General features: G+C 33.0%; 1 protein-coding gene across 1 annotated transcript in view; it reads right to left on the bottom strand.

Moving 5' to 3' along the window:
• Positions 1 to 7,664: 7,664 nt before the first annotated feature.
• lacc1 (laccase (multicopper oxidoreductase) domain containing 1) overlaps positions 7,665 to 11,573 on the bottom strand; it is a 10,967-nt gene continuing 7,058 nt past the window's right edge. Inside the window, exon 4 of the mRNA XM_073845008.1 lies at positions 7,665 to 7,852. Within this exon, the coding sequence (XP_073701109.1) occupies positions 7,665 to 7,852 (188 nt within the window). The remainder of the gene's footprint in view (positions 7,853 to 11,573) is intronic.

Below are 11,573 nucleotides of genomic sequence, written 5' to 3' on the forward strand. Positions count from 1 at the left end.
CGAAATTGCTTGATTTTCATCATACATTTCACACAATTATACACCACATTCCTTGTTTCACTTTTACAGAGTTTAATATTTTTTTTAGATCATTCATTCATATGAAACTGCACACGAAAAGTCACTGGAAAAGACGCCTAGTTGGTACGACAGGGTCACAGACCATTTTCTTGAAAAGGAACGTAGGGCAGAATTTACTTTTAAATAAATAGACAATTTTATGATGTAGACCGAAAATGAGCTTCCCCTATTTGACAGACCAGTAGCCGCTGTTAGAAACATCATATGACTCCTTTGGTTAAAGATTCTCAATAGTAGTGTAAAAAAACAACCTTTTACCTTGTCAAAATCAACTCTGCAAAAAATTTACTAATTTTATTGCATGGTCCCTTTAAAGCAAATGAGCTTTGCTCGCCCCGCCCTCTCTGATGTGGGATTATGAGCCGTAATGTTTACTTTAGCCGCATTTAGTGGCAAAATTTGCCAACAAGCACATTATTAAGAAAGGCCATTTGCAAAGATGCATAAAAAACCCCAGCGTTTTCCTTTTTAAAAACGAAAGTAACGTTATCCTCTGTGTCTTCAATGGCTCAGATGTCAGGAGTAAATGACGACTGCTATGTTCATTATTACATCCAACAACAAAACACCTCAATCGCTCAATTTGAGACATTCTTGTCTTCCCCTGCACCTGAGTCACACAATGGCGATCGGAGTCAGACTGTTTCAGCTTGGTGAGGGCGGGTCTAAGGTAAGGTGCTCATGTCAATCAACTATCGTGGGAGCGGCCTCAGATTAAAAAAAATACCACTGGGTGGATTTTCATCATTGTAGGGTGGTTGTGTACACAAACTGCCAACACACATTAATGTTCAAACAACATGTAAAAGTGAGTTTTGCATCCGATGACCCCTTTAAATGTGTTTTGTGGTTGTGGGACAGCAGGTTGCACCAATTGTGTAGAATGGCCCATATTTGTGATCAATTACATGCAGCCTTGGTGAACATAAGACTGTCTTAAAAAACATTTACATTTACAGACCCCAAACTTTTAAATGCTCATGTACGTTACCACAATTACTTGGATTTTCCCAGGTTTACTTTCATACAGAACGTTGTCACATCCAGGTTTGTGAATGTCACTGACAAAAAAAAAATGCGTTTAGTATCTTTGTATTGTTTTCCAGTAATATAAACAAGGTGCAATTACTTTTGAAAAATTGAAAATTGAATTTCTTTTAAATTTAGCATCTAAAATAATTTACTGAGATATATGCTTTAAACAAGTAAAAAATAAATATTTAGGAGATAAAAGATCAAGATAATGCTGTTTCGCTCATGTGTTTTTGGCAGTGTTGCGTGAAGTATGGTTTTGGCCTAAAGCAGCTCATCTGCATCTCTGCACGCTATGAGAAGCATGATTGCTTTCATCATGTTAAGAGGGATTATTGACCCCGCGTTGACCTTCACCCTCTCTCTCTGTTCTTGAAACATGATGCGCTCTCATCTCTAATCTCTCCGTTGGGTTTGAGATTTTGCCTCGATTACCAAAAGCTCTGGACAGTTTAAAGCATGTCGTCTCTTGTTATCATGCTACAATTAAAACTCACACGGCCCTTTGATCTTTTGATTCAAACAGACTGTGTCTTGCTGTTACAGTTTCCTCCCGTGGCTGCTTCACTTCATCTTGCGGTGATATTTCGGCTCTTTTCTCCTTCTGGCCGTGATCCCGGAGTGTCCCCTTCGTCTTGGGCGGCAGAGTCGGCTCAGCAGGTTTCTTCTGGCCACCCTGAACCACATGGGAGGTAGAGACAATTAATAAGAGCCTTACATTTCTGTTTTTCGGTGCCAGGAGATCAGCCGCAGTGCCCCTCCGCCAGCTGACCCACTGTTCCACATCCTTCAGGTTTGTGAGTCCACTAGAGTGATAAACACAGCCGAAAGCCTTAATGTGATTGAGTTCCCCTTCCAAGAGGAGAAAAAGTCCTCCAGTGTCTGTGAGACACCTTTAATGAGCCCCAATCATTTTAATGGCATCGCTAATGGACTGCGGGCTATGTTAAATTCAGCCAGTGCCATAATGCGAAATGATATCCAGTGTAATACATCCAGTCTTATAATACAAAGCTAGTGTACACTTCCTTTTTTGGTGTGGTTAAGTGTACTCAGGTTGATACTATTGTGAATTTATACCTCGGATGTACTTGTGTACAGCGGTGCTATTTAAATCTGGGGTGTTCGCCTGTTCATCTGATTGACATTGTAATTGTCAGCTGCTTTAGAAAATAGCTGTTCAATGATTTCAGTTCTTTAACAGTCTAAAAATATAACACTGAGAAATCATTTGTAAATGTATTGTTAGTGTACGTTTGAGACGAGGGTACAGAATGAAGGAAATATAACAGTGCTGATAGTGGTGTTGTTGGGTTGGAAGCAAGCAAACAGAGTGATGTTTTGATAGTGATAGTGTACTGTGTTTTTTTTAGGATGGTTATCGAGTTGTTTTTGTGCAATTAGGTGGGAGAGAAAGTATTTTAACAATAAAAAAAATGCATGTCATCTTTAACATTAGACAAAAATACAAATACTGAATGTGTTACAAATATAAATTTACAACAATAACAATATACAAATGCAAGCTGTTCCATAAAATCTGTAAATATTAAAGGATTAAAAAGTATTTTATATAGTAACATTATTATTATTATCTAATCATTATTTTTTACATTTTATGCATTTATAATAATTATCACATAATAACAGTAAAAATAATAATAATTATTATTATTATTTAATCATTATTTTTTTACATTTTATGTATTTATAATAATTATTGCATAACAATAATAATAATAATTGTCATTATTTATTTTTGTTTTATATATGTATCTATTTATTTTTGTTTTATGTATTTATAAAAATTATTGCACAATATTATTATTATTACTATTATTTAATAATTGTTATTTTTGCTTTATGTACATACAATACATAAAGTAATATATTAATGTTAGTAGTATATTAGTATATGTATATATAATTTTTTTAAATTATTTATTTATTTTTACATTTTATGTATTTATAATAATTATTGCATGATAATAATAATAATTATTATTATTATTAACATTATTATATTAACTAATTTTTTTACATTTTATGTATTTATAATAATTAATGCATAATAATTATAATAATTATTATTATAAAATTATGCAATGGTATTATAACTTTATTATTATTATTTAATTCTTATTGTTTGTTTTATGTATTTATAATCATTATTGCATAAAATAGTTATTATTATTTAATAATTTGTTATTTTTGCTTTATGTATTTATTTTTGTTTCATGTATTTATAATAATTATTGCATAATAATAATAATAACTTGTAATCATTTATTATCATTTTTATTATTATGATTATTATTATTTACTGATATTTTTACGTTATGTATCATTATTGCATATTATTATTAACCAAAAAATAATAATTATTATTATTATTATTTAGTTACTATTGTTTGTTTTATATATTTATAATAATGATACTATACTATAATTATATTATGCATAATAATTTTAAAGAATAATAATAATTACTATTTAAGTATAATTGTTTTTTTAATAATTATTGCATACTACTACTATTAATACTAATAATTATTATTATTATTTTTGTTAATAATAATATTATGCAATAATTATTATAAATACGTAACATGTAAAAATATTAGTAAATAATAATAACAATAGATTAATAAAAGTTATTATTATGCAATAATTAAAAAAAAAACATAAAACAAAAATAACAACAAGTATTAAATAGTAATAATAAATAATAATAATTATTATTATGCAATGATTATAAATACATAAAACAAAAAATAATAAAATAATAATGATAATGTTAGTTATTTAATAAGTATTGTTAATATTTTGGTTTTATGAATGTCTTTATTTTTGTTTTATGTATTTATAATAATTATTTATAAAAATAAAAATATATTATTGTTTGTTTTATGTACTTACAATAATAATTGCATAGTAATATTAATAATTATTATTTTTTTGTTTTATTTATTTATTTATTTTTCATTTATGTATTTAAAATAATTATTGCATAATGACAACAATTGTTATGTGACAACACATAACAACTGTTATTAATCTATTATTATTATTATTATTATTATTATTGTTATTATTATTATTATTATTATTATTATTATTTTAGTCCTGCATGTTGACTTTACTTTTTTCCCCAAGTATTTTAGAAAAATGACTTGATTGCTTTTTTTGCGGAATTTTACTTTTGGAAAATAATAAAAAGATAATGCAAAACTATTTTATAAAACAAATTTTGTTCAAAAATTTAACCCCCTATTACTACTATATTACTATATATTTACATGCATGAATAACATTTGTAATAATGTTATTTATCATTTAGAAATGCCATCTGATGTGAAAATAAAAATCAGTTTTCGTGAACAGCCTCTCCCAAGCAAGGTAAATAAATCAGAAACTGTTTTTTTTTTTTGTAGCCTTTAAAATCTCCTAATGAAAACATCCCTAAAAGACTTCTTTGGAATCCGTCAGAGAAACCGGTCTGATCCAGTCCGCTGCGTCTTGACAGGAAGTGAGCAGGGCAGAGCCAGCCAGCTGTTTTGGAGGCAGTATGTTTTTTTTCCTGGCGAGGTTGAAGGAAGTGCCAGTTGTACTCAGGTGATCTCAGCAGCTGGGCTGAATAGGCGGTCTGTTATCCATGTGCGCTGGCTCTGAATCTATGATGAGCGCAAACAAGCCGGGGGATGTTTTTATTCCCTCGCATTCAGCAGACTTGCTCGCCCTGGGGAAGACTAGGAAGGATCTCTGAAGCTGGCACAGCTGACCCATATACCTGCAGCGGCTCCCTCGAGACCGTCTGAGCCCTGTGTTCCTCTCCACCCTCACCGGGCCTCACTGCTTTACAGCTGCCAACCATTTGGCCAAATATTTTCCTCACATGTGGAGTGTGTACATGTGTACATATGGACTGTGGGAAAAAAGCGGGGCCCGCAGAGGGAAAGAGAGAGGTGTGTTTGAGAGACAAGAGATGGTGTGTTGTCTGCTGTTTAAACAGGCCTGTTTGGTTTGGCTGCACTGGAATCTGTTCTCAAAGCTCAAAGACCTGCTGAGGATGAAGCGCTCTTTGCTGGAGCTTCTTCATTTCATTTCCTCTGTACTATTGATTCTTTTTTAAGAAATATTAGTTGCTTAGATCTATAATAGTCTCAGAAAATGCGTACATCACTAAAGAGTATAAGACGACAGGCTCAAATGTATTTAAAAATGATTCACAGGTTCGATTACACAGGTCAAAAAGGTCAAAGAGATGCCAAATCACAGGGCGAGTGTATATATATGTCGGAAGAGCAGCACAGCTTCACAAGTGTACATCAGTGTCACCTCACAGGAAGTGGGCAGGGGAATTTTACTTACCCATCAGTCATTGTGGTCGACCTGAAGTTATGAAAAGAGACGGAGAGTATTTCAACACTGAAAAATTATGCACATCACAAATTTATTTTAATTAAAAATGTATATACAATAACATACATGTACACAACCATACATGGGTTGGCTAAAATTGATCTAAAGGTTTATGCTGAAAAGTCTGAAAATTATTTTAAGCAAAATAATAATGTATTCTTTGCAAAAAATAAAATGTTTTACATTTATTTAAGAATAACAATAAATTATTATTAATAATAAAGTATTAATAATTATCATTTATTTATTTATAATACTTATGATTTTAGTGGTATTATTTACATATTAACAATGATCAGCAGTTAATTCATTATTATTATTATTATTATTATTATTATTACTATTATGGTTATTATTTAATTATTAACAATGATCATCAATTAATTTATATATTTATTTATCTATGTACATATTTATAATAATTATTATAATTCTTAGTATTATTATTATATTAACAATAATAATTTATTTATTATTTAATTCTTTATTTTTAAGAATGAACAATAATCACCTATTTATGTATTTATTTGTTTATTTATTTATAATACATATTATTATTTGTATTGTTATTAAGTGTTAACAATGATCATACATTTATTTATTTATTAATAATAGTAATTATTATTATTATTATTATTTAATTATTAACAATGATCATCAATGTGTTTATATATTTATTTAGGTATATATAAATAAAAATATTTATAATTATTATTATTAGTAGTAGTATTAACAATAATCATTTATTTATTTATTTTTGTATTTATTAACAATTATCATCAATTTATGTATGTATGTATTTATAATCTATTATTATTATTAAGTATCAACAAAAATAATCAATTGTATTATTTATTTAAGAATAATAGCAATAATAATACAAATACTAATAATTATTATATTAGTATTAGTATCAACCAATATAATTTATTTATTAATTATTTAGGTATGAACAATTATCATCAATTTATTTATTATTATAATTATTATTCGAGTATTAATAATGATCATGAATTTATTTATATATTTATGTATGTATTTTATTATTAATTAAGTTTTAACAAAGATCATGAATCCTTTATTTATTTAATAAGTTAATAATTTAATAAATATTATAATTATTATTATTATTATTACTACTACTATTATTATTATTATTATTATTATTATTATTATTATTATTATTATTATTATTTACGTATTACCAATGATCATCCAATTTTATACCGCATTTATTTTAGAGAAATATAAATAAGCTCATGTGTACATTTCTTTACAATACTTGATGATTTTTATTAACTTTATATTGTTGTTATCATTTTTTAATTATTATTATTAACAATCAATAATATTATTATTACTTATTTATTAATAATTAATTTTATTAATAATTATTTTAATAATTTATCAACACATTTTTTATATACTATTATTTATGTTTTGTTAAATGGATGAATTGGACTATAGATAGTGAAGTTAAAAGCCAAAAAAAAACTTCCTTAATGTTTAAATCTCATACTGCACCTCATGAAGCTAGTATCAAGACAAACAAATTCAAATATTAAAGATATTTCGATTTGTTTTGATTCTAATACTTGTATTTGTGCTATTTTAAAGCTTGAGGACTTTACCACTCTGATGATCCATGCAGTCTCCAAACCACTTGACCTATATAAGGTGCGTTACTATTCCAAAATGTTGTAATGACACAAAAAAAACAAGCAGGTGTGTTCAAAGTTTTGACTGGTAGTGCATGTTTTTTATACAAATGCATCTGAATGTTTAATAAACAATTAAATGAGAGCATGTTAATTTCTGTAATACTTAGACACAAGTAAATAATGTTGTCATACCCTAGTCTGCATGACTCAAGTGTTGTCCCAAAATGAAGAGAAATGCAAACGCAGCTCATCTGTCTCAGGCCACATGTGCTGACACAGTCGGTCCAGGCCAGTTCAGAGAGTCCTGAGTCTGTGAACGTCTGAAAGGCTTCTTGGAAATGATTTACGCAGAAAACACAGGTCACACAGATCTCTGAATAATCACTCCACTATTGTGAGTAATTACCATGGACACCTTGAAACCTGTTGAGCGTGTAACCCGCAATACCAGGAAGATTCACCTTATCCTCACTCATTAACAAGCAGCCCACATGATATAACCTTACGTGACAGACTCAGACTTCCAGCAGCACTCTCAGTGCCAGCTCTCCTCTTGTCTTGTGTTTTGCTGTTACAGTGCCTGCATGTGGCACACTTTGAGTCTGGAGTTGTGCTACTTTTCAAAACAAACGGATCATTGTCAACAGGAATGTGGCCTGGAAGATGAAGTTGTGCGGATTGAACCATCATGACTTCCCACGCGAGCCTCGCGTTACGCTCTCAGATCGGTGACGGCGTCAGATGACACATCAGAGGCGGAGGCGCGGGGTTTACTGGAGGCAAAACAAACACAATCCCACAAAGACCTCAGCCTGTGTGTTTGCTCTGAGCTGCGGCCGTGTCACCTATACGACTGAATAACTCTGGCCTGACATAACACAGCTTCAGAGCTGATTGCGTGACAAGGTGTCTATTGTGTGTAATACTGAAACTATCAGGTTCGCCAGAGGAACTCAGGCTGAGTGCTGAGAGAACAGAGAAAGGCCTGCATTCTCTAACCATACAACTGGATATGAAGGGAAGTACAATGGCTGGGGTTGGAGTATATTTTTATGACAAGTTTTTGAGATATTGCTTCTATAATGGATCTTTTTTCACATTTCTAGGTTTCTCAGCTGCAGAAGTCGTTATAGTTGGGTAAACTTCTAATATACGTAAAGTATATATGGGTGCTCAATAAATTTGAATGTTGTGGAAAAGTTTATTTATTTCAGTAATTCAACTCAAATTGTGAAACTTCTGTATTAAATAAATCCAATGCACACAGACTGAAGTAGTTTAAGTCTTTGGTTCTTTTAATTGTGATAATTTGGCTTATTTAACAAAAACCCAACAAATTAGAATAAGGTGACATGCCAATCAGCTAATCAGCTCAAAACACCTGCAAAGGTTTCCTGAGCCTTCAAAATGGTCTCTCAGTTTGGTTGACTAGACTACACAATCACGGGGAAGACTGTTGATCTGACTGTTGTCCAGAAGACTATCATTGACACCCTTCACAAGGACGGTAAGCCACAAACATTCATTGCAAAAGAAGCTGGCTGTTCACAGAGTGCTGTATCCAAGCATGTTAACAGAAAGTTGAGTGGAAGGAAAAAGTGTGGAAGAAAACGATGCACAACCAACCGAGAGAACCGCAGCCTTGAGAGGCTTGTCAAGCAAAATCGATTCAAGAATTTGGGTGAACTTCACAAGGAATGGACTGAGGCTGGGGTCAAGGCATCAAGAGCCACCACACACAGACCTGTCAAGGAATTTGACTAAAGTTGTCGAATTTCTCTTGTTAAGCCACTCCTGAACCACAGACAATGTCAGAGGTGTCTTACCTGGGCTAAGGAGAAGAAGAAATGGACTGTTGCCCAGTGGTCCAAAGTTCTCTTTTCAGATGAGAGCAAGTTTTGTACTTCATTTGGAAACCAAGGTCCTAGAGTCTGGAGGTTGCTTGAAGTCCAGTGTTAAGTTTCCACAGTCTGTGATGAATGTCATCTGCTGGTGTTGGTCATCAAGAAATTTTTGAGCACTTCATGTTTCCTTCTGCTGACCAGCTTTTTAAAGATGCTGATTTTATTTTCCAGCAGGATTTGGCACCTGCCCACACTGCCAAAAGCACCAAAAGTTGGTTAAATGACCATGGTGTTGGCGTGCTTGACTGGCCAGCAAACTCACCAGACCTGAACCCCAGAGAGAATCTATAGGGTATTGTCAAGAGGAATATGAGAAACAAGAGACCAAAACTGCAGATGAGCTGAAGGCCACTGCCAAAGAAACCTGGGCTTCCATACCACCTCAGCAGTGCCACAGACTGATCACCTCCATGCGACACCGAATTGAGGCAGTAATTAAAGCAAAAAGAGCCCCTACCAAGTATTGAGTTCGTATACAGCAAATGAACATACTTTCCAGAAGGCCAACAATTCACTAAAAATGTTTTTTATTGGTCTTATGAAGTATTCTAATTTGTTGAGATAGTGAATTGGTGGGTTTTTGGTAAATGTGAGCCAAATGATTACAATTAAAAGAACCAAAGACTACTTCAGTCTGTGTGCATTGAATTTATTTACACAAGTTTCACAATTTTGAATTGTGAAAGAGTTGAATTACTGAAATAAATGAACTTTTCCACAACATTCTAATTTATATTATATATTATAATTTATATATTATATTTAATTTATATTTTTTGCATTCCCGTTCTCAAAAAGCACAACAAAAAACCCACAATAAGGTGTTCTCTACTCTGAAAAGGAAAATCATTGAGAAAAACTCATAACAGCAGTCAGAAGAGAGAACAATGTCAAATTTACTGTCTCTCCCACAGCCACTGCATTAGAAACGCCCTCACAACTTTTTTTTTTTTTTTTTTTTTTTTTGTAGTTTGATGCAAAGGTAATATAATACAAAGTAGTGAAAGTATAAGGTGAAAATATACCATTGTAGTATATCTTCTCAGAAGACAAAACTATAGAAGTGAAACTTGGATATATTTTAGAGTAGTCAATGTGCAGCTTGTATAGAAGTATAGATTTATTGTCCCCTGAAAATTACTCAACATACAGACATTACTGTCAAAATAGCTGGCAACAAAAGTGAGTACACCCTAAGTGAACCTGTCCAAGGTGTCAATATATTGTGTTAGCACCATTGTTATCTGGCACTGCCTTAATCATCCTGGGCATGGAATTGACCAGAGCTGCACAGGTTGTTGCTGAGATCCTCTTCCACTCTTCACGGAGCTGCTGGACGTTAGACACATGGTGATTCTCCACCTTAAGCTTGAGGATGCCCCACAGGTGCTTAATAGGGTTCAGGTCTGGAGACATACTTGGCCACCCCATTACCTTCACCTTCAGCTTCCACAGCAAGACAGTTGTCATCTTGGTGGTGTGTTTGGGGTCACTATCATGTTGGAAAACTGCTGTTTGGCCTAGTTTTTGGAGGGAAGGCATCATGTTCTACTTCAGAATGTACAGTACATAATGGAATCCATGTTTCTCTCAATGAACTGCAGCTCCCCAGTACCAGCAGCACTCATGCAGCCCCAGACCATGATGCTACCACCACCATGCTTGACTGTAGGCAAGACACAGTTTTCTTAGTACTCCTCACCAGGGCATCGCCACATATGCTGGACACCATCTGAGCCAAACAAGTTTATCTTATAGTCTCATCAGACCACAGGACATGGTTCCAGTAATTCATGCTCTTGGTTGTCTTCAGCAAACTGTTTGCAAGCTTTCTTGTGAGCCAGCTTCAGATGAGGCTTCCTTCTGGGATGATGCCTATGCAGACCCACTTGTTGCAGTGTGCGGCGTATGGTCTGAGCACTGACAAGCTGACCTTCTACTTCTGCAACTTTTAAAGCAATGCTGGCAGCATCTGTTTTTTGAAGCCAGGTTTTGCACGTGACGCACAGAACGAGTGCTCAACTTGGTTGATCGACCCTTGCAAGGCCTGTTCTGAATTGAACTCAACTTGGAAAACCTCTGTATGTCCCTGACCACTGTAGTGTAACTCGATTTCATGGTGTCACTGAACCTCTAATAGCCTTGGCCATCTTTGTGGAGAGCAACAGTTCTAAATCTCAAATCCTCAGAGAGTTTTTTGCCATGAGATGCCATGTTGAACATCCAGTGGTCAGTTTGAGAGAATTGTACTTGAAGCACCAAATTTTAACTGCTCTAATACAAGATACACAACTTTGTATGGTCCTGTCAAGCAGACAAAAACATAAACATGATGAATAGGACATGTGGCTTTGCATGGTTAAACAACATACTGCTGTTATCACTTAGGGTGTACTCACTGTTCTTGCCAGCTATTTTGACAATAATGGCTTTATGTTGAGTTATTTTCAGGGGACAGTAAATATATACTGCT

Source organism: Garra rufa, chromosome 8, assembly GCF_049309525.1.
Source record: "Garra rufa chromosome 8, GarRuf1.0, whole genome shotgun sequence".
NCBI lineage: Eukaryota > Metazoa > Chordata > Actinopteri > Cypriniformes > Cyprinidae > Garra > Garra rufa.